The following is a 27597-nucleotide window of genomic DNA, read 5'->3' as shown; positions in this document are numbered from 1 at the left end:
CTGGAAGCTACGCAGGGAAAGAGGCAAGTGAGCAAGGCTCCACCCGAAAGTTTAACGTCTCACTGAGGTGAGGGCTCATGGCGACACCCCATAACGCAGCATATACGATGCGCAGCACGCCGCTGCTACCTCAGACGCCACGTATCTACGCGCTACTGAAGTTTGTAGACCGGCCATGCAAAGACGCAATGCTTTCTCCGTCTTACCATGATCACAGCCACATCCTTTTTTTCGTTCATTTTGGTCAACATTAGCGATACTGGTATTACTGAGAATTAGGCCTATAGCTTTTGGTGGGCCTCTATGCTATTGATGGCGATATTTAGAAGGTAAAAGCAAGGAATTGTTCCCTCATTATGACGTGTGATGGAAAATTCCTTGCTGCATGCATTGCAACTATATTCGGCTCAAATGTTAAAGAGAGTCTCTTCGCCATATCGGCAACGCTTTTCTTTTGACTATGTTCTTAATGAGTTTCAGGACCCCTCTAACATTGCCTTTCTAGTGTTGCAGCAGAGATTCATTAAATAGAGTGCATTTCTATCGTTCAAAAGTTCTCTCTACGAATAGCGCGTTATTGTCAAGCTGCTCTACCATCTAAGCGTTAGCATATAGCCACCGCAACTATGCGGTAATTTTGCACATATAGTAAATTATATACGTACATTATAAATCAAGAACTATAAATATTGCAACTTAACATAAGAGGAATAGTTATCACAATAATATTTCCTTACGCAGAATTACCAACGCCAGTATACTTTGACGTTCTATACCCGTTTATAACTGCCCGAGTCTTTCCAGTATTTTCACACCCCCTCGATTCTTCAATTTCCCCAGTGTATGCGCTAATAATCCTTACATGTCAAGCGACGAAAAATTTACGAAATATACAATACTGACCTGTTTTATACAAAACTCCCACAAAAGATTTAAAAATGTTTCCTGTAGAGACAAGATGTAAATAACTGTCCCGTGTGCTGCAATTCGCACGGCCAATAAAAGTGCTTAGCTTAATTAATGTATTTCTCTAGCGCTTTGCTTTTTTACCAATGTTTTGGTTTTCGGACAAAAATAATAGTTTATAATTCTGCAGCCTTATCATGCCCGTGTGCTCAAAAAAAAATTATGCGAGCCTGTAATACACCGCTTCTGCCTTCCATCAATCCCTAAACTTTACTAATGTACGGTAATTCCGCTGTCCTTTTGTTGCTGCTTATTTCTTAATACACTGGTTTCTTGCTGATTTCTATGGCTACTATTTTGTTTTACCCTTTACGATACATGTATTGGCTTCGGAAACGCGGGCTGTCGCATTGTTCTATAATTGCTTAAAAGTGTGGCGCACGGATGTTTGTTTATGTAATGTTACTGCAGGTAATCAGAAGTAACCTTCTGCTCAAGCAGGCATATATTCGGAAAGGTAGAGAAATATTCAGAAAGGTACTTATAGGTGGAGTGAAATATTCAAAATACGGACTGAGTTAAACATTTGTAAGCTCTAAACTCCACCGTGATGTTAGGTCCAAATAGTACATCGGTCTTAATTAGTTCAGGGCCCACATTAGGTTCTCGACGTTAGCACCAGAAACATTGTTTGAACAACACATTTCAATTGAATTCAAGGCTGTGTTACTCAAAATCAATTTGCTCGGGGACCTAATATAAATATACTAAGTTTGGTACCTATAATTGCAAGCATCCTACTACAGCACCAGAATAAGCATCAATTTTCTCTACTTCCTAAGAAGCAATAAAATTGTGCGCGGTACGATTTATACAGTTTCTTAATAAATCGCGCAGGCAGAACTATGCCATGACTTTCGAAGGCGGGTATCACGAAGTGAAAGGTGAGTATTTATTTTATTCTTACACTATGTCATGTAGGGCAAATAATTGCTCAATGTAACGTTTGCCAATAATTTATTCAATGAAGGTGTCGCTAGTAAATATGAAGCCTGCTTTCACATGGTCATATGGGACGTTCTAATATATACAAACGTAGAGGATATATATGGATACCTGATACGTTCACATGATCGCATAAGCCTTGTCGCGAAAGATATCTGGGAACAAACGGGTAAATCTATGAGTTCCACAGTTGTTCATATCGTGATTATAGGGACTGCGATAGGGATCGCCAATTCTAGTGCTATAAAACTAAAAAAATATAAACCTTACGCCCGCGTAATAAAGCTCATGTTAGCAAACGGTGCGACGTAAAATGCATTCCTAATGGTGACTAGATAAATTTAAGACTTCCAGCTTTAACTTCTTGAACTAGTTCACAAGGAACTACACATTTCTTTTTTTTGCGTGTGTGTGTATGGGTATGCTCGCTTTTGTTGCGCATTTCGTTTTAGCATATGTTTTACCTTTCTTCAAGGAATGGCATATGTTGGTTCAGCTTGCGGCGATTTCGCTGGTGTTTTGGTTAGTGATGACGCCACCACCATGAAAGGCATGACAACTATTGCTCATGAAACACTTCATGCGTAAGTATACATGTATACATCTAAGTTACATGGCTCTACATAGACGCTAAAATTTTTGCCCAACGTACGAGCATTTATTTTTAAGGCAAACGTTCCTGATAGCGGGTGCGTTTTTGCAAGTATGCTCACACCGCAATACTGAACATAGACAGGAACACTTCCTTTTCCTCTTTCATTGACAGAGGGGTGAGAACATGCATAATCTACAAGGCAAGGTCCGCGGTGAGGGAAATTGCAACGTCAAAAGGCATGTATCGATTGGAGTCTATAAGACGATTGCAAAGAAGTCTCACTCGTAGTCACCGTAATGCTCCCTGGCTGGCTGCAATTGTGCGTGCGCGCCCCGCAAAAGCATTGCAGAAGCTTCACTGCTTATATAATAGTCCAGAGAGGAGCTAAAGCCGCGACACAAAGGGTGGCTAGAGCCAGCGCAGTAGGAAAACGAATGAAAAATATCATCGCCAATCTTCACTCGTGGCAGCTTGCGCACTTGGAAGAACCGTGGTAGAGAAAAACGCGACGTCAGAAAGCATGCCTGGTTTGGGGTCTCTTCAATCAAGAAAGCGCTCATATTCGACAATGCAGCGGTTGTGGTCAAAGTGGTAAAGTTATAATGCAAGGTGAGGTACAGTACGTTTCCGCTACTGCTAAACACGCCTCACTAGAAATGAAGCTTAGAACGACAGAAACGACAGAAATCTGAGCTAGTTGGTAAGGATTCACTATGCAAAAAAGAAGTGAGGCGCGCAGACAGGACAACACGAACGCCGAGTATCAACTGAAGGGAGCACTGAGGCGAAAAAAGAAAGAAGACACAAAACTCATCTGCGCATGCTCAGGCACTAGTTCAGTATATGAGAAAAGAAAATCCTGGTGATTGTACAGCTTTTAGTACTGATATCGAAGACCTGTATTATTCTTTGCCGCATGACGGGTTGCTAAATTCCGTAAATAAGTGGATAAAAGAAGAAGTGCAAGAGTCAGCTTTTATTGACAGAGGCGGTGTTTCCACGGGAGCTTTTCTAGAAGTTATTCTAATGTACTTGAAGTCGACGCTGATTGGGTGGGGAGATGGCGTTCTTCTACAAAAATCAGGCATTTGTATTGGCTCAAAGGTAGCCCCTATTCTTAGCAATATTTACCTGAGTAAGGTTGACAACTGCTTCGACAAAGCCTTAGGTGACAGCGTTATCAAGATATTTCGTTACGTTCATGATTACCTGATTTTCTGCAAGAGCGAAGAATTCAATTCCGCTGCTACCTCTGTAAGTGAGCAATTTAAACTTTATGGAGGAAGTTTAAAGTTTAACAAGGAATTTCCTCAGCGACGCGTAATTCAGTTTCTTGACATTTCCTTGGTCTTCGAACAAAATCATGTTTGTTGGCAGTACTCCCCAAGATCTTCGAAGGCGTTTGCCGAAGGCGAATTGCCGTGTCGTGCCTTAAGAATTCCCTCACCAGATCCTGCATGCACAAAATAAGCGCCAGTTTTAATGCGCAGGTCCGGCGCTTATTAGAAGCAGGTTATCCTTGTTTAGCAGTGGCCACTGTGGCTGAGCGCCTAAAGAAGTCGGTTTCGAGAGGGACGGACGTGATTACAGAAAACAGTAATAGCAAAAAAAAAAGAGTAGTGGCTATTCCGTATATTCATTCAGTGTCGCACAGGCTTAAAAGTTGAAAGTAGAATATGATGTTAATGTTGCTTTCACTGCTCCCAATATGCTAGATAAGATATGCGCTGCGGTAAAGAGTAAAAAAGGAGCGGGTGAAAGACAAGAAACCAAGTGATATTTCTCCAGTGAAGCACAATAACAACAACAGGTGTACTGACTGTCGTATGGGTGTGGTTTATAAAATTCCCTTAGCTGTGGCCAGTTCTACGTAGGGTAAACGGGACGGTGTATCAATCAGAGTCTAATGGAACATAAAATGTCGTTAACCGGTGGATCACCTTCTAATCTTTCGCTACATTGCCGAGATTGTAACTGCACGCCAGACCTAGATGAATGCGCGATATTGTACAGGCATAAGAATGAAGATACGCGTCTTATGGTAGAGGCATGGCATATCTATAATGGTGGAAGTGCGTGCGTGAGTCAGCCTCCGATTACTTTACATAAGGAAGAGATTAAGTGCCTTAACAGTTATCTCTCACGTAGACCGGCACGTGTACCCGATTGACACGTGGTGTTACCATTACTGAGCATGCGCAGATGAGTTTTGTGTCTGTTTTTTCGCCTCAGTGCTCGCTTCAGCTGATAGTCGGCGTTCGTGTTGTGCACTTCTCTACTATTGTGTCCTGTCTGCACGCCTCACTTGCTTTGTTGCATAACGTCTCATTAGGTGTTTGTCTCTACTACCTAAACAAAGAGAAGTTGTGTACGCAAGGCAACCTTTAACATCACATCACGGCTGCCGCATCTCATGAGTAGCACTGCCATGTAATATCAATCAAAGGAAACGGCACAGAAAGTTTCACTTACATCGATTCCCACAGTCCCTAGGATCTGGGTAATTCTTTGTCTTTATCCATGTTTACCCTTGTCCACCATGGATATGTACAGTCAAAATCTTTAACAAAATGTAGTGAATCGGGCTCACAAAAGCACCAATTTTCCCAACCAGCAACCAAAATATTGTTATGTTCAAGTTATTTATTTTCTGTAAATTCACTTAATCTTCCCATTCATAAGTTCTTATCTTTTTACACTTGGGCTAGAATGATTTTTTTCTGTGAAGAAAACACGTAAACATTCGTATTTGTACGGATACCTAATGCAGAATTTCCATTGTCACGTATAAGCATTGCTCTCGGACGCCAGATCACTGACTAGGGTGTAACGCAAGAAACAAACAATAAAGGTGCTAAATAAGTTACACATTTTAACACGCGCACACGTCAGACGGAATAAGGTAGCAAGCAAGGCGGCAAAATGAAGTCCACGAATAGTATTTTTGCGTGGATTTGACAGTATGCTAAAGTCAGTGCATAGCTGCCATTCTTGGAGAAAATATTTCATGTGCGTTGTGGCTAAGCTCTGCAAGCTAAACATTCTTCATCGCTTGGAAGCTTAAAAAAATTTCGGTTACGCCATAGATTATGAAAAAGCACTTTTTCAGTTAAAATACCAGCGGTCGTAGAGGCGTTGCGCAAGCATACGTGAATAACTTTGCGAATACCTGAAAAGATTCCACCGCTGCCTTAATTCTCCACAAGAAAACTGGAATGTTACCTATCAGGCCAGGAGGCACAATCTCTCCAAAGCTATTCACTGCGTGCTTTGAAGTATTCAAACTATTAGACTGCTAGCGCTTCGAAGTTGGGTTAAACGGTGAATATCTACAGCCACCATAGACATTAATGATACCAAACCGTTGCAGATGACACTTAGCTGTTCAGTAACACTGGAGACGACTTAGAGCAAATGATTGATGACCTTAACCGACTATTTGCAGAAGAGGGATTGAAGAATAATATGCAGCAGAGAAAGATAATGTTCAATATCATGACTAGGGAACACGTATGCTGTATTACCAATCAGCATCTCGAGTCGATAGAAAGTACGTTTATCTAGGTGAATTCAGGAAGAAGAAATCATGATCATGAAACCTGATCATGAAGAGGAAATTTACAGAATAAAAATTGGTTCGAGTGCATTTGACAGTCATTGCCAGATCCTCACTGGGAGCTTACCACTATCACTGAAAACAAATTTCTACAATCAGCGCACTTTACCAGTGCTAACAAATGGAGCAGAAACTTTGACGTTGGCAAAGAAGTCGACAATAAGCTAGAAGAGTTCAAAGACTGATGATTCGCAAAATGTTGGGCGTAACGTTAAAACACAGGAAGAGAGCGGTGTGGATCAGCGAGCAAATGGGGATAGCCGTCATTCTAATACCGAACAACCGAAAGAAATTGAGCTGGGTAGGCCCTGTAATGCATAAGATGGATACCAGTGAACTATTATAGTTACAAAATGGGCGCTAAGAGAAGAAAGCGCAGTCAAGGATGGCAGAAAACTAAGTGGGGTGATGAAATTACGAAATTTGCAGGCGTAAGTTGGAATCACCTTGCGCAACCTAGGGGCTGTTGGATCACAGGGAGTCACCTTTGTCCTGCAGTGGACATAACGAAAATACACTGATGATGAACCGAAGAGGAATTCATATATATCTTCCTGTGAATTGAGAACAAACCTTTTCAAGTGAAGGCTCCTAATAAACACACCGCTTTTTGTATTCTTTCATTCCGAGCCACGAGAAGTGGGACGGCCTGATAGGTCATATTGTAGCGGAAATGTTACAGGCTGTTTCAACATAGATGATCAATTCCGCTAGAGGATAAGGTTAGCATTCGATCCGCGACTACTACAGCGACACACGGAAAACACATTGCTTTACAGAATGCCCAAGGGAAGAAATGATAAGGAAAGCGCAGATTCTAACTTATTTTGTTATAGCGCAAACTTGACACGGACTACATAAGGCACATCTTACACACACAGCGCTGTGTGAAGCTTGCGCTATAATAAAGTAAGATGTGCCGTACCAACAAGCCCCTATTGCTATCCTCATCAGCAGATTCTAAGATATTGGTATGTATGAACGAGAATTCGCGAAAGCACTGTTCAGTGGTCTTCGAAATATTGTTCGTACAGGAAAGTCTCTAACAACTGCATTTTAGATCAGTAATGTTGTGCATACTCTACAAACCTATGTCAGTTTCCACAGAAGTCCCACAAAAGCATTTGACAAAAAATCACTAAATACGCATGAGAACTTCAGGATGTTTATTTTATTTTACGTATTTCAGTCTAGGATCTGAGCATGACGGTGAACCAGCAACTGATTACATTCCAAACAGCCCCGGTGCGACAGTTTGCCCGGACAATAAACAGTACATTATGACAGCGACGCCATCGCACGAACTGCTTCCGTTGTCACCGTGCACCCGCGATCAAGTTGTGGTGTACCTAAAGTGAGTTTTCTTCTTTTCACTTTTCTGTACAAAAACTAAAAACTGTTTAATTGGAAGACCAATACTCGCCATACGGTCGGTTCGCAAACACTGAAAGTTGTATGCTTTGCAAGTGCATTAAGGGAGGATTAAGGACTATATCTAAGATTTTAATTAAGAAAGTCACAGTTTCCCCTGAAAGGAGAATCATCGATTGCGATAGCAAATTAGCAGACACCCATACAAAATAAAGATATTACTTTTCTCAGCTGCATCAGCTTGTAAACAACCGCTTGCTAACTAAATTAACAAACAGGGTGTCAGCGCACACAGCGAAAATTAACAGATCACACTCGATGACCGCGGACACTCGCTGCTAAACGTTTACATGAAGCATTTCAGCACCAGCCAAGGAACTGAGCTTCGTACTTTCGATCACTCAGATGTATACTGAGCGCCGAGAACAGAGAGCATGCACAAAGGTTCGAGTCATCCACGCACTTATACTTTGCTCATAATGCGTGCCTATCTTAAGAGGAAGCTTTAGCTCGGGCCCAAACCCGACGCGGCCTATTCAAATACATGTAAAAACGCAAAAACGTTTTTCTGAGATAACCCCTGGACAGATTTTAATGAAAGTTGTTGCATTTGAGAGGGAAAGTGAAATTCTAGTGACTGTTGGTCACGGAATTTCTATTTAGGTCCTGAATTTTGTTAAAAAATTTTCAAAAATTCGAAAGTTTGAAAAAAAATAGAAGCATGAAGTTTACAAATTCATAACTCTGCATCAAGAGCAGATATCGCGGTTCTGTAAGCGAGATCCATGAGATCATTGAAAGCGGACAAATTCGAAATGTCATTTTATATCTTACGTGCATTTGTTACGTTGTTTACAAGGGTTCTGCAAAACCTATATTTCCATTTTACGATATTTTTTGACATTCATGTGTAACCTATCAACTTTGTCCGCTTTAGATGTACTATTAGATGCAGTTCACGGAATTGTATTATGAATTTTCATTGCTGAGTTACAGAGTTGTAAACTTGATAGTTTCGTTTTTGAAAATTTCTAATTTTTGCCAATTTTTAATAAAAAATTGACAACCTAAATCAAAAATCCGAAACCAACAGTCACTAGATCTTAAGTTTTTCTTTCAAATGCAAGAAACCTCGTCAAATTTGGTGCAGTGGTTGCCGAGAAAAACGAATTCTACTTTTACATGTATTTAGATAGGAGCACCCGAGCAAAAGCTTTCTCTTAAGGTACGGCCGCGCGAACACGTTCAGCTGTCACATAGCCAGTTCCAGCCAGAGTAGAACGCCGCCGCCCCCCTACCACCAGAGCCTCGCGCCCGATGGAAGACAGCGCCCTTCCTTCTTGCTTTTCTCCGTTTCGCGCGGGCCAGAGTAACGCGTGATTGTCGGCTCAACTCGCACGCTTTAACACGTACATAAAGCGTACGGCCTTCGGCGACAGTGTTATCGTCCTTGGAATTATTACGGAACATGACGGCGACGGCTACCGCAGGAGTGCGGTTGCATTGTCCCTACAGTCACTATCGCAATGAAATACACTTGTTCATACTTGCATACTTTCACGGGACAGCGTTAAGGGCCCTATGTCGCAGAAAATCCGGCGTCTGCCTCAGGCGTCTCCCGTCCAGCGTCGGCAGCAATCATTCCGTACCATGGAAACCACACCACGCACACGGAACCACGCAGACGCTCCGTGTATCGCAAAACAGTTACGGAACTAATTGAATTTCTCAAAGTAAAACACCTCATACAAATCGTAAACTATGACTTTGACACAACCTACAGGCGTCGAATAACGTCGAATTGTGACTTGAATAAACGATAAAAGCATTGTTCTATTACGCGGACACTCACACAAACCCCTTTTCAATCGTTTGTACAAATTATAGAGCAGTAACGGGCATGCGAGACCTCGGGACCGCGAAAATCTCGGAGGCCACGGAGATAACACCTCCATATAGCACTTGCCTCCAAGGCATCGCGGCCCAAGCAAGAGGCCGCGATTGTACCAGAAAGCCAGTGTTTCCCGGTAAACATTACGCTTACAGAAGCCGCAGTTGCCTGGAAGCGTGAGAGCCAGTTAGGGATCTTTGTATGGTGTCGCGTTCTACTCTTAAAAGCGAAGCTTAGGCGTCCTCCAGATTTTTATTTCCTCAACTAATAGAGAATCTTTTTTTCACGTGACGATGGCACCAGCTTCCGCTGATAGCACATTTAGACGCTGTTGTCAAAACGCGACAGCAGAGCGCCAGAAAAACTGAACTTAGAATGAGCGACATCCTAGGAAAGATCATTCTCTAAAATAAATTTAATTCTGGTCGGAAGGGGGTTGAGCGTAAAGAAACGTGAGAACAGGAGGAGGGAAAACAAGGGGAGGGCGGGAGATGGAAATTCAAGACGATGAGCAAAACGAGAATAAGGTGAAAGCGGGAGCCACTGTTTCGGCACATGGTCTTGTCTTTTTCAAAGCGACATATGCTTTCCTCGGCACAGTATATATAGGTAGGGTTCTTGTAAAGGGGAGAGGGGGTAAGGCTGGTGGGTGCGGCAACGAGCGAAGGTGTGTTAACAGCGCGGGTGTAGAATTGAGAATAAAGGAGTGCTGTGCACAAGGCTGCTGCCACGGCCGTCTGTCAATCACATGTGCCAATCACGTAGCTGTGTGTCAGTCGGCGTGTCCACGGCGTGCACAGCACCGTTCTATTACCTGCTTGGTTGGTGGTCGTGGGTTATATGCCGTCTGTGAAAGAGATCATAGAAAGAGTGGCAGAAACCAGTGCTCCTGAATATAAACAAAATAATGAAATAGAATACATAAAGAAATAAATGAAAGAGAAAAAAATAGAAAGGCGTAGAAAGAAGGAGACAAAAACAAGAAAGAAAAAAAGAAAACACTAAGCAAGCAAACGAAGTGCTGTTGCCTATAGCATAAAATTTATCATAGCGAATAGGTTCTGAAGTTCCCTTTGAAACGTTTACGCCTAGTGATTGCAATCCCTTGAACTGGTGGATAAGGTATGATTCTCTGTATTTTATTTCTCGTTCAGAACGGAAATTTGAGTGTAAGATGTAGAGTTTAAGTTCATCAAAGAACATGACAAGGCACATTGGGCGCTTAGCGCACGATTATAAAGGTAATCGGAAATGACGAAGCCGCTTGTAAAGGCGCACTGCAAATAAACTATATTTGCCTCTAATTTGCCTTCTTTTATCGTCGTGGTCTGCTGCGCTCAACTACTTTGAGTCAAATTATGCCAATGAACCCACCATCGTCACCCTTGATTATCTATTGGGTTTACGTTGGAAATCCATGATATGATTATAACGCATGTCATAATGGGAAACGATTATTTTTGATCGCCTGGGGTTCTTTAACATACACCTATGTGTGAAGCACGGGCGTTTTTGCATTTCCCTCCCATGGATTTGCATTTCGACCAGATGGAGCCGTGATTTCTTCCCACGCCCTCTGGCTGAATAGCGCGGCACCAAATCCACTATACCACCGCGGTGGGTAAAACTCATTCTATGGCGGTTATCCCTAAAAAACCTATTAAGGGTGCAGCAGACTTTGTAAAAGAAAGAAGGAAAATGTAAGAATTTTCTCTATTACAAGCCGGAATTGAATGTCAGACCGCTACTTATACTCATTTTGGCGGATAGGCAACAAAAAAGGCCGAATTTCATTCACGGTGAGTTTGAATTGGTAATAAATTATAGAATGCATACTGGCGGATTACAACGGAGATGCAACCAGTGAGTGCAGAAGTGCATTTATTTATAGGTACCTACTTTGCCCAAGCGCCTGTAAGCAGGGGGTTCAACATGAAAAAAAGAACACATCTTCATTGATGCATCCACGTCTGCACAAGACAAGCGATTCCACTCTGTTACAGTTTAGGGAATAAAGCAATTAGCATGAAGGTTCGTTCTATTGTCTGGTAGTCTCGAATTGTCTACAATGATCAGATCTTATAGATATATAGTGCAGACTTTAACTCAAGTGTATTTGCTCATTCCGGTCTTAAGATGTATCGGAAATTATAATTTCAAACGCAGTTTTCTTCGGCGAGAGGAGAGCGCTTCCCATTCTAGCACGCTTTTCATATCAATGCAGCTCTCGCCTCGATTGTACCATCCTAGAACAAACCTAGCCCTAACAGAAAAAATTATTCGGAATACATTGAAAAACCATTGGTCAACATTGACCAATGTTAAGAAACTCCACATTGAGTTTCTTATTAAGAGGTCATGGAAAGTTAGTTGGAATATAATTGGGTTTATTGTTGAGAGCTCTTGAACATTGGCCCTTTAAATTTAATTGAAACCACATTGGGTGTCTCAATGTTGAATATTTGTTAAGTTGCCATTAAAAATACATTGTGCTTAGACATTCTTTGTGTTCGTTCTGTTGAATTGTGGTTGGGTTACTAATGATGCTGCATTGAAACGACAATGTGGTAATTCTGTTCACCTCTTGTTGAGTTATTATTGCCACAGAACTGAAAAGTACATTGTGGCCCAGTTGAGGTGGCATTGCGATTTGAAAGCTCGCCACTGAAATATGATTGAAATTTCGTTCGGCTAGTGGATTTTTATTCATATAATTTTGAAATTGATTTGCTATTCACAGTTACATGCTCCGGTGCCTGCTCATAACTTTCCCTAACACAAAGGCAAAGGACACTGATCTATTTGAAGTTCCTTTATTTACCCTAAAGATGCGCGCACATGAAACATTATAACAGCATATAAGGCACAACTTCATGGAACCTGGAGACATGCGCTAGTACCTACACTTTTAACAACGTAATTACATCTGAAAAAAGCTAGATTTGAATTAAATCAGAACAATCATTGTGGTCTTCACTTGAGACCTAATTTTATGACAAGAACGTTGCATTAAAATGTTTCGCACACCAACATATCACAGGAAGAGTTATAGGCTGCCTTTGAGAAGACAAAATAACAAATAGACTGGAAACAAATGACTTCACGTAAATTTATACAAACTTTAGCATACGTCTTTCACCGCAATTAAAATCTTATGAAGTACCAAAGTAGACTTGTGTGTCTGAGCTTTTTGTCCTCGAGATGTATATGCATTCATGTTGACCAATTATTCTATAAAGTAACATCACTCAACTTACCTATTAATTGGCGAGACATCTTTTAGAAAGTTGTCGGGCATGATGAGAAACACCTGAAACATGTGTTTCTGACGAGCCAGTTTTTTTCTTCAGGAATAATCTTGTAAAGCTTTCTAGTGCAGAATGCCGCTTATCTCCCTGGTCCAAGTCAAGAACTGCACAGTATTTATTTTTTATGTTCATTTGGCGTACAGAAGAGTTCGTTGGTGGTGTTTCCTCAACTTAGTGAACTCATTTTCATGTAATTTTCCTGCACTTGCACAAAGCTTATGAAAGCACTTTTGGGGGCCTTTTTTGACTATACACAGCAGCTAAGTGGTAACTCTGTCAATGAAGAGGTAAGGCTAGGCTAATACCTTGGATGATAAGAAAAATAAATCACTATTTAGCACAGAAAATCGACCGTAACACAAAGCTAACACAATTGCCAACAGCCAAGTAAATGTTTATCTGCACATACTGCAACAATCAGCCCAGAAATAGTACTTATAAAGCATGAGAAAAGGTTCCAATGGCTGGACAGCGAGATTGGTGAGACAGTGAAAAATTCAAATATTTGCATATACAAAATACCAGTTACCGCAACTGTCCAGGTGAAATGCGAATAAAATTCCACCAGAATATGGCATAAAATCCATAAAAGTTGCATAAAAATTTGGACAATGTAGTAACTGAAACACGGAAGGAGCCACAGCGCCTGTGTTGAAAAAATTAGAACGAAAGTGATGTACATGCATATTTAAGTTCACGACAACTCTTTCTCCAATATATATACAAAAAAGAACACCCATGCACTTAGAACATAAAAAAAGGTCCCTACACCTGGAGAATGAAGCACAGTATAAAGCAGCGTTATGAGAACCGAAAAGTAAAGCTTAGTATGTTTAAAAACTGCGAATGCTTGTATACCTACAAACAGGCATTTGATATATCATGCGTTGAAAGGATGAGATTCATAAATCTTACAGACAAATAAAGTTACCATCACTCTTATTGGCTGCCTCAGGGTACTCCTTCAAGTTGAACTATATAAATCTACATCAGTGTTAAAAACAAAGGTGAGACGGTATAGCGTTCCCCCAGAAATAAACTATGCAAATAACTTTATGCATTAATTCTGCGGACACTTTGGCAATTTGGTGTACATACATATTTCACAAAACAACCCAAACAGAGAAGAGAAGGATAAATTAACGTAGGAATGCACATAAACGCTGACTCAAATAGAAGTTCATTCGTGAAGAAAAAGATTTTAAACACACTGGCCAACTTCACAAAGAAAATGCCATAATGCGCAGCAGAAACGGCCCGGTACAAGAAAAAAGTAACGAAAGACATGACCTTAAGAATTAGGATGTGTGTCAAAAACAAACAAATACGCATGAAAACTGAAAGATTTGTCCTCTAAGCAATAATACTTAACGAGAAATGCTGCAGCAACTCCTTCCCACTGAGGGTCACATAAATATTGCTTATGCATTTGTCTTCTTCATGATCAATAAAAATGCTTCCTTAATTTCACTTGTATTCTGGTCTTTGTGATGAAACAATCGTTCTTTCTGCCCGAACAGCAGAAAAAAGCAATTTTGTTTTGCCGCAATGAGCACACGGCCGGAGAAATTACGGAAGTATTATTTATTCATCATAAACGAAAGAAATGCCCAAATAGGTAATCTCTTGGCCTTAGTGGGAAAGAGTTGCAGTTTTTAAAAGAGCATTTCTCGTTGGGTAGTATCACTTATCGGACAAATCATTCGTTCCTTTCGAGAGATTTGTCCAAAAGATTTCATTTTTGACGCACGTTTATGCGACATGACACGGCTTTTCCATATTTTTTCTTGTCGCACGTGGCTGTTTCTGCCACGCATGCATGACTTTTGATTTTTGTCAAGTTGACCAGTGTATTTAATACCTGTCTGCAAGAATAAACATTTAGTTAATCCTGCGCTCGTATGTGTTCGTACCTATTTTGTCGACCTCCTCTGTTCGCGCTGCTGTTTCAAATACACTTATACCCCTCAGTTAGGCTGATAAACATTCCCAGACGAAAAAATTACCGACGATTACGTTACTTCCTAATGCGAAATTTGAGCGCAGCAAATAAGCTGTTTCACCTTTTGGATAGATTGAGGCAAAGAAATCGAGCAACACATGTATGCGCTATCACATAATTTTTTTTTTATTTTTCACACGTATTCCTTTAACAAAGACTCCACTAACAGTTCTTGACAGTCATGAAGGAAGCTTTGTGGTCGGAGAAATAGACTGATATATGTTCGACTTGGTACACCAATGCTTGATTCTCAAAGACGAGATCTATACAAGTGCCTCGCGAGGTTGTCACAGCCGTGGGGGAAGCAGAGGCTAAGCGCCGCCGCCGAGAAGACCCTGCCGTTCGCGCCGCCGAAGCGGAGGCTCATCGCCGCCGTCGACAGCAACCAGCAATAAGCGAGGCTGAAGCAGAAGCTCATCGCCGCCGCCGAGAAGACCCTGCAGTTCGCGCCGCCGAAGCGGAGGCTCATCGCCGCCGTCGAGAGCAACCAGCAGTAAGCGGAAGCGGAGGGGGGCGGCGTGTACACCCAGCGGCAAACGATGGGGGCAGAAGCGCGCGCAGCAAGCGGACAACACGATAAAGGGAGGAGGGAAGAGATAGCAGCGACTGACTGATGCCGCTGACGGCGATAGTGAGTCAACCCCAGCTATCCGCCACACAAGAACAGGGGGGGGGGACCCTTTCCTCCTCTTTCTGCATGGCGGCGACGGTGTTCTATGCAGTCACGTTATCTTGACTCTCTAGCGGCGTCAGCGGCATCCAGCGGTATCAGTCGGTCGCTGCTAGCGCTGGGGGATGAAAGGGGGGCGGAGCTGGTTACGAGGCCGACGACGACGCCGACGACGACGACGACGCCGACGACGACGACGACGCCGACGACGACGCGAAACCCAGGAACGGACGCCAAAGAGCTGCGCTCTAAAAGGAAATACGTCCCCTCAAAATGTAGCCCATCCTTTACAACCAAAAGGCAGAGCAAATCGAAAGCAAGCCTTCACAGTGTTCATGCGGCAGTTGTTACACCACAGAGCAGCACAATAATAGTTAAAATCTCACTTGATGGAGATTGGCATCAGAGATGCGAGCTTCCTAGCAAATCAGCCGCATAGCAACGGGTGTGTCTTTCACGACATCAAGCTGATGTTGATGCAGAACACTTTAGCACCAGTAGCACCCGATCATTTGATGCACGTGTAACCTCTGGGAAGGGAATGCTGACAGAAAATGTGATTATGCCGATTCAGAATCTGGCCACACTGCAGAGCGCCGTCGAGAAAAGGAAGAAATGCTTTGCGACAGTCAGTGTGTCCTAAGATACGCACAACGATGTTTGTTTCACGTCCGTAAAAATACTCCCGGCTCTCTCGCAGAACGAAAGACCACGCGACAGTGCACAGCCGATATCAAGCAGATGTCGAATCGTTGGTATCAGGTATGACCTATAGATAGGCCTAGAGCGATGATAGCGTGAGCGTACTTCTACGAGTGAGAACCTGTACCGCTTCTCTGAAGCTTAGTATCCGCGCTGCTTTGTGCCGAAAGTCGCGTACACGCCCTTTCGCGCATTGCTCTGCAGCGTCTGCGCAGTGAGCTTCATGCACGCGTCATTCCTCTCCCAGCGTAGATTGAGGCGCCAATGCACCGACTGGCGCTCCTTTCGCTTCTGCAAGCAACGCGTATTCGGATCGGTCCAGCTCAAAGAGGCAGCGGAGATCGGTGGCGTGTTTGGGTTATCGCCTATTAAATTTGTACAGCACGCCTACAACGGCGACACGCCAGGCTAGATAAAGATGCTTGTTGCAGTAGTTTTGGCGGTGAAAGGCTACAAGCGGAGCCCGTCGGCGGCTGTGTTTTTTGCCGACGTTGTCACCATACCTGTGTTCATTGGAGCTCTGTCTCGGTGTACAGTCACCGCGCTGAAGCTGGACTTATCGGTTGGCCGTTCTCCGCAATACTGAAATGGCGAAATATATTTTGCGGCGCACCGCATCATTAGCCGCAGCGTAAATCACGCTGCTCTTAGCCGCTGCGGCACAAAAAGTGATCACAATAGCCGTATGGTATACGATAAGCCACTAAGGATAAAAAAATAACTCTGGTAGCCTACGTGCCAAAACAATGATCTAATTTTGTGGCAGGTCGTAGTGGGGAACTCCGTAATAATTTTAACTCCCAGGAAATTTTTCACGTCCTTACAATGCACAATGGATGAGCATTTTTGCATTCCGCCCCTTTAATGCGGCAGCCGCCACAAGGATCGAACCCATCATCCCGAGCTTGGCAACGCATTGCCACAGCTACAGCAGTATTGCGACAGGTGTCAGTACCGATTAAGGAATCTGCCAATACCAGATCAGCATTTGTCGCAACCACATTTTAACTATGCGTACTTTTTAATCTGGTATGCATTAACAAGGCTTTTCTCCCATTTATTGCCGCTATCCAAAAGCAGTATACTTCAAGGCCAACAACGCATGAATTAAAGGTTTACCACAGCATGAAAGAATACCTAACTCCAGCCATGGATTATAAATGTTATGGATTACTCGGCAAAACTTATTTGCCATGAGTAGGTGAGGCACATTCGAACTAACCTTAAGAATTTCACATTCTTCTTGGAGCTCTTTGGCCCTCTTCGATGAAGTACATGGTGCCCTCTATTAGACGTAAAAAACTGGAAACGAAGGGTATTGCGCCATATACAAGGTACGCATGTAAACTGCCCCTAGAATTCGTTCAACCCCACATTTAATACAACATAAAAGTCGTATTCCACTGAAAGGAGCCTCAAATATGTGTAAAGCATGACTTTGAAGTGCAGCCTAATTTACCATCCTGAGCCTTCGAAAATGCGAAGTGCGAACGTGTAGCAGATAGCCGCGAACCATGTTACATATAGCGATGTACATTTGGCTGAAGGTAACAACATCATAAGGGAGTGGTTCTGTTACCCAAATGCGCAAATATGAATGACTAATTTTTAAGAATCTGTAGAACAAGCTCCAGTGCCTCATTAACCCACATTATCAACGCAGCATGCCATGCATAACACTTCAGAAGATCCTCTCAATCCACATAAAATGACATATGTGACACAATGCCGTCCGAAGGAACAGTGTGATGTGTTTCTATGCGTCGTTTATGCCGCTCGATGCCCGATGCGAGTTTGAGGTCACGTAACATAAAAACTGCAAGCCCGCAAGTCAGCTGCCCCGCATAACAAAAATTAGTAACGTGGCCGCCGTAGTAAAGCTTTTCAACATTGCAAGTGCGGGAGAATACCGAAAAGACGGAACGCTACCAAGAGGCCCAAATTGCCACGGCGGTCGCCATGGTTACGAAATGAGTAAACGTGAAGTGCAGCCCTGCCTTGCGGTATGAGTATGGTACAAGCGTAGCAAGCTGCACACATACTGCCAAATAATTTGTCGCGGTTCTCTTGCGCTCTTAATGCCTGCCTAAATGCCTTGATAGGCAGCGCACCTCTCACGCATCGGAACGCGGTAACAAGTGCTTAGGCGGCCCACGTGAGCCCCTATGAAAGACGGGGTAGCCACTGTATAAAATCTTCACTGCGCAGAGAAGCTGATTCTTAAATTCCAAGTGTTCTCTCATACAAATTAAGGGGAGCTAATCAAAAGTTATTAGACAAGAACAAATGAAGTCGTGCAATTTTACGCACGTTAGGCCCCGCTCCCTTTCCCGCAACCATTGCTTCAGACGAAGTAGCGGCGGCAGCAAGCGTTAGTTTCTCGCGCTTTCGCTCCGGGCATGCGCTTTGCCTGAAGAAAGTGAACGGTGTGCTTAACGTATCACGTTCACCAAAGTCAAAATAAAGAAAAAGACTACGCGCTCAAGAAAACGAGATTACTTACCTGTGTACAGAAGTTCGGCTTCGACTGTTTCGGGGTGCCTTCCCTCCTATTGACATCATGAACTCTGCCACGAAACCCATCAAAAGCGCCAGGCTCGCACATCAGTCGAAGACTAGTAGCTGGGTCTGCCAACGACTTCAACGGATAAACAACCCATTTATCGTCGGGAAAATATTTCGCTAAAACGTGCATCATGGTGTCCGAAAAGAAAAAGTACGTTCATCAAAAAGCAAGAGGTGCTAACCACCGCACGACTGTAACCGAGTAACTGAGTCTGCAAGCCGTTCAGAGCTTCACTTTCGTACTGAATTATAAAAAAACATATTCAACACAATATAACCGCACTGAAAAAATTCTTAGTTATTGATAACTTTTTAACCTACTAAACTTCAATAATTCTTGAAGAACAACCTAATTTGTAGCGTAAGCAATAAATACTACAACCATGAAATGCGACTACGAAACTAGTGGTACACTATGCGTACTGTTGCAAAAGGCTGCTCAAAATAAGGTTACCAACGCGTGCGCGCACACACACACACACCCGAACACTAACTTCAGGTTTGTAGCGCTCCCTAGAAATATCAATCATTAGTAATTTTGTTATTTTTACAAAAAATCACACGCTTAAAATAGTTTGCAGCGCCTTTGCAGATGACCAGCTGACACGTAAGGTCTGAAGCGAGTCCGTTACCTGTTATTCTTTCATTTTCCTTTGGCCTTCTTTTATTTGACTCAACATACTACACCTCCAGGCTTTTGAGACGACAGAACGACAGTTCGGCGAGGTTTAGATAAATTGAATGCTTCTTGTAAGACGAGAGTCGGGAACAGCTGCACATACAGCGATTAGCTGTGATACTGTTGGGGCTGTTGCTGAATTCGAAGCTATTTCAAGTCAATGATTCTAGCGGCTGCGCACTGCGATCTCAAAGCGCGTTCGTTGTTTCACCTCTGGTACCACGGCCATAGGTTGAAAAAAAAACTATGTTTGCTTTCCAGATAGTGGGTGCGTCGAAGGAAATTCGAAGACCTTCACGTGTATGTTTGCAGCCGGTGCGTGCTTGCGTCCCACGGTTCCCACAGCACGTCCCAATGCTTAAAGGTAGCGTCGTCACGTGTCCGCGCCTGTCGTATCGTTACCGGCCACGCTGCCGCCGTATCTCCTTTTGAGGACGTCAACATGCGCGCAGTCACCGTGTTTGCAAGTGAATTTTGCATTCTTCTGCTCCCCAAAACATGCTCATTTTGAATCGTACGTAGTGTATGTTAGAACGACGATGTCATTTGTACGCTGACGAAGAAATTTTAAATCATTACGAACTTGAGCGATAATGAAGCTGGTGCAACTTCGCAGTCTCTACGTAGCGCAAACAGCTGAGAGTGAGGCGGTCCCGGAGATGGGCGTTTCAAAGTGCCAGCTGTAGCAGCAGCACGAGGAAGTGGCACATGGCGTACGCGTCAAGCGTTTCGGAGGTTACTGGTTTCCGTTAGAGCACAGGGCTAATGGTTAGAGCACAGGGCTTGATGGCGGACGGTCGATGCCACCATAGGTCACACATTGGTTTCTTTTTACGAAAGCGACGCGAAAGAAGAACCCACCGGCCGCAAATTGACAAGAATGAGGAAAGAACGCTTGCATTATAAATTTGGAATGTCTTCATATGCGAGTCCTAATTATAATACACCCGCCGCCGTTGCTCAGTGGCTATCGCGTTGGGCTGCTAAGGACGAGGTCGCAGGATCGAATCCCGGCCACGGCAGCTGCATTTCGATGGGGGCGAAATGCGAAAACACCCGTGTACTTAGATTTAGGTGCACGTGCAAGAACTCCAGGTCGCCGAAATTTCCAGAGTCCACAACAACGGCGTGCCTCAAAATAAGAAAGTGGTTTTGGCATGTAAAACCCCTTAATTTATATTTTTAATTATTTGCTGGACTCAACTGCCACACAACAAAAACACAACTACAAAAATCAAACATATTGCTCAAATTATTTATTTAAAAATTTATTTATTATTTAAAAGATGGAGTGAACTCAATGACTTTTGAAATTTGGTTGAAAGTGAGTTGTTTCAACAATTACCCAAAGATACATCAATGGTAAATCAGCAGTCATTTTCGCACGGGCTAGCAGCTCTATTCTGCGTTCTATCGATTTGCTCAATCAAGATTGTCTGGCGAAGGTCCCTAAAACAACGCGCATACTCCAAGTTTCGATGAACGAATGAAATATAAACAGTGTTTATTTGGGTAGAGGGTGAGTATTTCAGATTTCATTGTATGAACTTCAGCGCTCTGGCAGTTTTGTGAACACATTATTCTCATGCGAATTCCAGCAGCAATTACTCAAAAATGCCACACCCCACAATATGTACATAAATAGCTGGTTAATGTCACTATTCAAAAAACAACGGGTTTCCTTTTGTTCCCGTTTTATTGTGAAAGATAAATGAACACATTATTGCATTTAGTTCCATTTTCTACTGTTCGCACCATGACATTTGTAAGATCTGTCTGCAAATTCACAGAATCCTGTTGATCTTCTCTATTTCTCTACACGATGCAGTCGTCGGCAAACAGACGTAAACATGAAGATATCCCAAAAGGAGTATCATTCATATAAACAAGAAATTATAGCGGCCATAAAACGGCCCCCTGCAGAACACCCGATGTGACGTCAACCTAAGAAGGAATGGTACCGTTCAGTATAACAGGTTGTCGACGCAGTGACAAGTAATTGGCCATCTAATGGCACACTTGCTGATGAAAATTTACCCTATGAAGCTTCTGAAGCAACAATGGGAGGCAAACCGCGTTGAACGTCTCACTGAAATCTAAGAAAACGCAGTCTGCTTGCCCATTTTATCCACCTAATACACTAAGTCGTCATAGAACTCAACTGTATTGTGCAGGACATTCCCTTCCGAAAACAATGTGCATTATCACCTAATAGTCTGATTTAAAATAAATGTTTCGTTATATATTTGTATAAAATATGTTCGAATATTTTATAGGAGGCGGATGCTAAACAAATTGGCCCATAATTATTCACATATTATTTTTGGACTGCTCTCATCAACAGGAACTGCATGTCCCATTTTCCAGTCCTCAGGCAGCACTGCAGTAGAAACAGATTTGGTATTGATTAGATAAAGGCAGGACCCGATTGGGCAGGTATAGCGCTTTGACATGAAGGGAAAAACACCATCCGGACCAGGGTTTCATCTATGCTTTCTAACAATAATTAGATATCATTCACACTGTGTTCGACAGGTGACATTAATGGCTCAGCCCTCATGCATCATTTCACTGAACTAGTTTTGGGTGAAAATACAGAACGAAAAGAATTGAAACCAGATACCTTAGTTGTATCGTCGGATAAGGCGGAATTATTCTGAACAATTTTATTTACTACACTGGAGTCAAATCCGCATTCTTTCACGTATTTCCCAAAAAGCACTGCATTCCTTTTCTTACTGTCATTGGGTCGAGTGAAGTATTGATCCCTTGCACTCTGTACTTCATCGTTATATTCATTAGTCATCTCGACTAACCTGCTAAACTACTAAATACTTTGTGTTCTTTGAAATGTGATATACCTGCCTTCTTTTCCTTATAATTCAAAATGTGATAGGCGCCACCCATGGCTTTGCACTTTTCTGTCTAACTGAATCAATGTTCGGCACATACTTTGCCGTACGTTCTATCACTTTTGTTTTCAAAGGAGACCACGGTTGTCCGGCATCAGCATTCTCGGAGGGGCATTCAAAAATGAACAAATGAGTAAATAAGCTTTGAGAAATAGCAGATTATCACTCTTATCAAAACAGTGTATCTTCCACCATTGGCGTGGCTTGGGTCGTTTGATCGCATATTTAGTGTTAGCCACGACAGCGAGATGGTCACTCATACCAGGGATACCAGTCACAGTATGTACAGGATTAGGCCAGTTAGAAAGCAACAGGTTTAAAATATAATTGTTACGTGTATTTGTCAAAGACATTTTTCATTTCCAAATTTTCTCCACAGGCAGACATAGTAATACAGTTTCCACGAGACCAGTTCAGGACTGGTAGGTTAAAATCGCCAGCAAGAAATATCTGATCTGATGTTTGAGAGACGATCTCCTGCAGCCGCTGTAACGTCGCCGCATCAGTATTTGGTGGGCGATAAAATGATCCAGCACTAAATGAGGTATTAATAGTCAGGGCCATTTTTCTCCAGATTGATTCCGCTTCATCATGTCCGATATCAAAGAGAGATGAACGTAAAGAAGAATGAGGGAACAAAAACGCCCCACCGCCCGTTCTTGTCCTATTGTTTCGATAAGAGGTAAAGTGGCTTGAAAACACCTAACTATCACTAATCGACAGAATCAGCCACCATTTTGTCCCAAACATAATGTCAGCCTTTGTGGATTCAATGAGACCCGCGAATTAGTCTACTTCGTTCACTATGCTGCTACAGTTTACAACAACGGCTGTTAAATTGTGGGAAGCAGGGTTCGTCTTAGGAGCAGGGTTTCACGGCTTTAGGACTGAAATAATTACCTGTTTGACTTTGTCCCAGGTGAACTTCTTATCGTAAACAATCAGCTTGTCAAAACTTAGAACAACCTTAGATCTGATGTTGCTTATTTTAATTTTAGCATATTCCATCATCTTTTCCGGATATCTCATGTTTCTGTTGCATAATTTTGATCCAGACTGCATTCAGACCCCTTGAGTGTTTTTGTGTTTTTGATGACATCTATTTTTTCCTTCTCAGGGAAAAGAACTAACAACAATCGGTCGTTTAAACTTGTTGTATCGACCGACACGATGCCCCCTTTGCACTGTCTTCAGTTCTATTGCAGCATGTATTTGGCAGATACGTTTAATAAGTTTTTCTCACCGACTCCATCATTCTACTTCGTCACCTTTAACACCATAAAAAACAAGATTAGTCCGAGTAAGAGGATCCATCCGTACGTCCGTTGATCCTCTTACAGCGACACAGTGGCCCAAGCTGTCTACTTGCTTCGTTGATTCTAAGTTGCAATGTGCCAAACTGATTGCCCTCGGGTGCAGAAATTTCAATTGGACGGTTTCTGTTCAGCTGTCTAAGGTTTACCAACCTCTCCCTCCAGCAATGAGTCCCCGTGCCACTCTCTCTTTTTTTATCTTGCCACCCCCTCCCCCTACCTTCCCGTCTTCTTCTAAGTCAGTCCTTTAGCTCAGCGTTGCCCAGAAGCGCCAAATGACAGCGCTCACTTTTTTTCAGTTTATTCTTTTACATCCACGCTACTGACAAGAATAGCCCACGATGTCACCCTACTAACCCGTTAAAGCCAACCCGTCGAGATTGACAAGGGCGTTTTTGACAAATATGGGCCCCCTTTTCAAAACGGTAGCATTTATGAAGCACTGTCCTTGTATATGTAACTTCTACACAACACTTTTCCGGAAAGTAGCATGTCGTTTTTGACCAATGCATGAATAATAAAGGCTCTTTTTTTGCAGGCCCACAAGTTAGGACTGCTATCCTGTTCAGGCTGATTCTGCGACTTAATTTACGGTCGAGTGCATAAACTTAAAGAAACTGTCCGCCTCCTTCCCCAAGCATTCTTCAAAGCCTAATGGGGAAAATTATACATGAAGTTCTGCCCCATAGTTCTGGTTGAACACCTAGTCGTGGCAGCAAAGAACATTCTCAAGTAGGAAAAATCGTCGCTTAGTTTTTATACCATAATGAATTGGTGGTCAAATGTGCAGTACGGAAGGAGATATCTGTTAATGATAGCAAATGGGAACAAGCGAATAAGCGGCCTAAAGATGTAATTCTACGAGGAAAATAACTAAAATGCAGCTGTGCACCTTCAGAACCAATCAGCGAGATCATTTTAAAATCATTATACTATTATTGGCAGATAAATACTTATGCGATAAAGTGCGCCCAATTTATGGTGGCTAGACAATTTGGGCGCATTTACATGCAATAATATTACTGTGTGTACTCAGTGAATAACCGATGTTTATCAACATAAATAATCGCATGTAATATTTTGACATCCTTTTTGTTCAACTTCGTCTTACTTAGCCTTTGAACATTTATTAAATTATTATAAGATTGGTTTGAATCTGTGAGTGAACAGAACAACGTTCCGTTAATAAAAAAAAAACTAATGCATGTGAAATGCTATACATCAACATTGCCAGTTAGGATAGAAGAGTTTCGGCTGCTTGCTCGCAAATTTTTGTTATTTTGAATTCGTATCTGCTCAGACACAACCTTCTTACACACAGAGCCGGAAGCAGCCTTCATATGCGCTACCGATACACTTGCCAAATACAGAATCAGTGGTTATGAAGCACTTCCAAACAGTAAAAAAGTACCGTATGGTAAACAACGACCAAGAATAGGTAAGCTGAAAGAAGAATAAACTTTGGTTCAGTGATCAAATAGGCGCTCGTGAGGGTAGCACACTTCCGTTCATATGTTACACCTTTAATTTCAGAATTTTGTCCAGAGGCTACTGTATTTTCTACACTATCTTAACTAGGCTTTGTACGTGGACGAATATTTAGTTCTAGTTCACGTTTGTTTTTAGATTGCAAGAAAGTAGGCACAATGCATTTTCGACACATCACTGTCATAAAACGGCAATGAATTAGACTAGTACAGTAGGCCTTAGTGCAATTGATCTTAACTTTCGAATGCGAGTCGCAACGACCGCTGCGCCTCCCTACGAGTTGCTCATTGCAAAAAAATAAATTATGAGGTTTTACGTGCCAAAACCGCTTTCTGATTATGAGGCACGCCGTAGTGGAGGACTCCGGAAATTTCGACCACCTGGGGTTCATTAACGTGCACCTAAATCTAAGTGCACGGGCGTTTTCGCATTTCGCCCCCATCGAAAGGCGGCCGCCGTGGCCGGGATTCGATCCCGCGACCTCGTGCTCAGCAGCCCAACACCATAGCCACTGAGCAACCACGGCGGGTGTTGCTCATTGCAATTAGTGTTCCATAATTGTACACTATGGAATTATCGGAAGTACGGAAGAACCCTGATGGTGTTCCCAATGAATATCCTAAGTAAATGTTGCAAGTCGGGGATCTTTCACTCTGCCTGTCCTTGTTTCCTTACTACGTGCGCGCTGTGAACTCCGTCACGATGCATGTGCACAATCTCGCCAAAATTGCTTGCTTAAACCCATACAGAAAACAGTCGTGAAAGTACGATGAATGGGAAAATGCTCGGGGCTACTCTAAAAGACTAGCGAGTACTTCGGATTGTAATGAAAGTCAGAGGGGCGGGGAGTGGGGATGTACCAGATGTTGCTCACACTAAGAGGAACAAGGGAAACTCGGCAGGCCACGTAATGCTTAGAGCGAATAACAGCCGGTTCGTCAAAGTTACAGGAGAACAGCAAGAGGAGGACGGCAGCTATTCAGGAAATTTGAAAGCAGAAGATGGGATCGCCTAGGGAAAGACAAGGGTAGTTTGAGATCGCTGCAAAAAATCATTTGTCGTGATTCGGGTATAAATAAAATGATATGTGATATGGAATCCCCACTCTACTACTGCAGTAGTGTCGAACGCTCTTACGTTGTTTTCTGGCGTGGTCAGGCACATGCTGCTGTGATTCAGCTCATCACAATTTTAGTGTTCGCCGTGGTTATATTTAAAGAATAAATCGAACATAAAATAAAATTCGCCCAAATGTGCGCTCCTTCCTTTTCAGAACTGAACAGGCCACATGTCTGAAGAATGCGGAGCGAAGGCGCTCGCCTCCTCTTTCTGAAGCAAATTTGCGGAAGCCTATTATCAACGCAAGCAGATATTGTCACGCTCTACACAAGGATGCCGCAATAGTAGAACACGTCCCCGTAAGCTACTTACCAATAAGATATTTTCAAGAGAAAAACGTCTATATTCTATGCTATTTACTAAACTAGAATTTGAGCCGCGAAAAAAGCGGTACGAGTAAATTTCATATTATTTATCAATTTACTATTTGCCAGGCTAGAAGAAATTTCTGCAAACAAATAATACAAAATTGTGCCTTACAGTTCTACAGCGATGAATACAACATTGAGAAGTGCATCGTGGTCTGCGCAACGACCAAAGTTGAAGGAGAAAAGGAAAATAATATTTATGCCGCACCTGATTACATGAAATGTAGTGAGACACAAAATCTGGTAAGCTGACAATCTCAATACTAACGAAGAACATTATGATAATATTTAACATGCAGATGGTCAACAAAGTGTAATTCTTGGAGAGATAGTAATCTATACCCATCGGGTGAGGCGCCGCAGCGACGCCATTTCCCCTCACGAAATATGTGGCGCGTGAGGGCCACATATAATATGTGGCCCTCTCTCCCGCTCGGCTCCGTCTAACCGCGCTCGTGCCATGGCGTCGTAGCCAGTAGGAACTCTGTCGAGGTGAATTCGTGACGTAGCGTCTGAGCCAGTGAGAATCAGGAAGCGAGTTCGATGCTACAAATGCCATCGACTTTTTCGCTCAGTGGGTCATTTAACGGTTGCGAATAAAAAAGACAGAAAATAAATATGACGCAGATTGATCGAAGTACTGAAGTTCGTGGGCACCTAATCTGAGCGAGCTCGTACTTTCAGATCAACAAGGAAAGTCATAGGACCTAAACGCAGGGCCGGCAACTTTCCTAATGGGGAATGAAAGAAACGGCGTGAATTTCACTAAACATAATGATCACATAGTACAATACGTCAGATATAAAAAAGATATATTCCGATGGTCGCTGCGCGTTGCTGTAACAAAACTTTGAGAGTACTAAACGTTGCGGAATTAAGTGGTATTTGTTTTTCAGGTGTGCATCCGTGGTATTTGTGGAGAGATTCCTTCCAGACCAAAACCACCACACGAAGGAGGGATAGAAGCTGCAAAAGCTCGCCTGCATTTGAAAAGTGCGGTGCATCAAAAATAAAGACTCAGCATTATTCTGAATCTGTACAATTTTTGGACTGCAATTTAATGTTCATACTAATCAAAAGGGACAGT

At 42.6% G+C, this 27597-nt stretch overlaps 1 protein-coding gene across 1 annotated transcript; it reads left to right on the top strand.

Moving 5' to 3' along the window:
- LOC142564306 (metalloprotease mig-17-like) lies at positions 1-27597 on the top strand. Its single transcript, XM_075675257.1, has 7 exons — positions 1-67; positions 1804-1850; positions 2387-2495; positions 7312-7476; positions 26297-26441; positions 26625-26753; positions 27407-27597. The coding sequence occupies exons 2-7, from the start codon at positions 1817-1819 to the stop codon at positions 27521-27523; spliced, it is 699 nt and encodes a 232-aa protein (XP_075531372.1). The 5' UTR covers positions 1-67; positions 1804-1816; the 3' UTR covers positions 27524-27597.

The sequence above is a fragment of the Dermacentor variabilis genome, chromosome 11 (genome assembly GCF_050947875.1).
Source record: "Dermacentor variabilis isolate Ectoservices chromosome 11, ASM5094787v1, whole genome shotgun sequence".
Taxonomy (NCBI): Eukaryota; Metazoa; Arthropoda; class Arachnida; order Ixodida; family Ixodidae; genus Dermacentor; species Dermacentor variabilis.
The sequence above is the reverse complement of the archived record's forward strand: the minus strand, read 5'-3'. Positions and strand labels throughout refer to the sequence as shown.

Excerpts from the sequence above, each read along its gene's own strand:
- LOC142564306 (XM_075675257.1), top strand. The coding sequence starts at position 1,817 with ATGACTTTCGAAGGCGGGTATCACGAAGTGAAAG. Across the intron at positions 2,496-7,311 it reads GCTCATGAAACACTTCATGC|TCTAGGATCTGAGCATGACG; the intron begins GTAAGTATACAT and ends TACGTATTTCAG. Across the intron at positions 26,442-26,624 it reads CAATAGTAGAACACGTCCCC|TTCTACAGCGATGAATACAA; the intron begins GTAAGCTACTTA and ends TGTGCCTTACAG.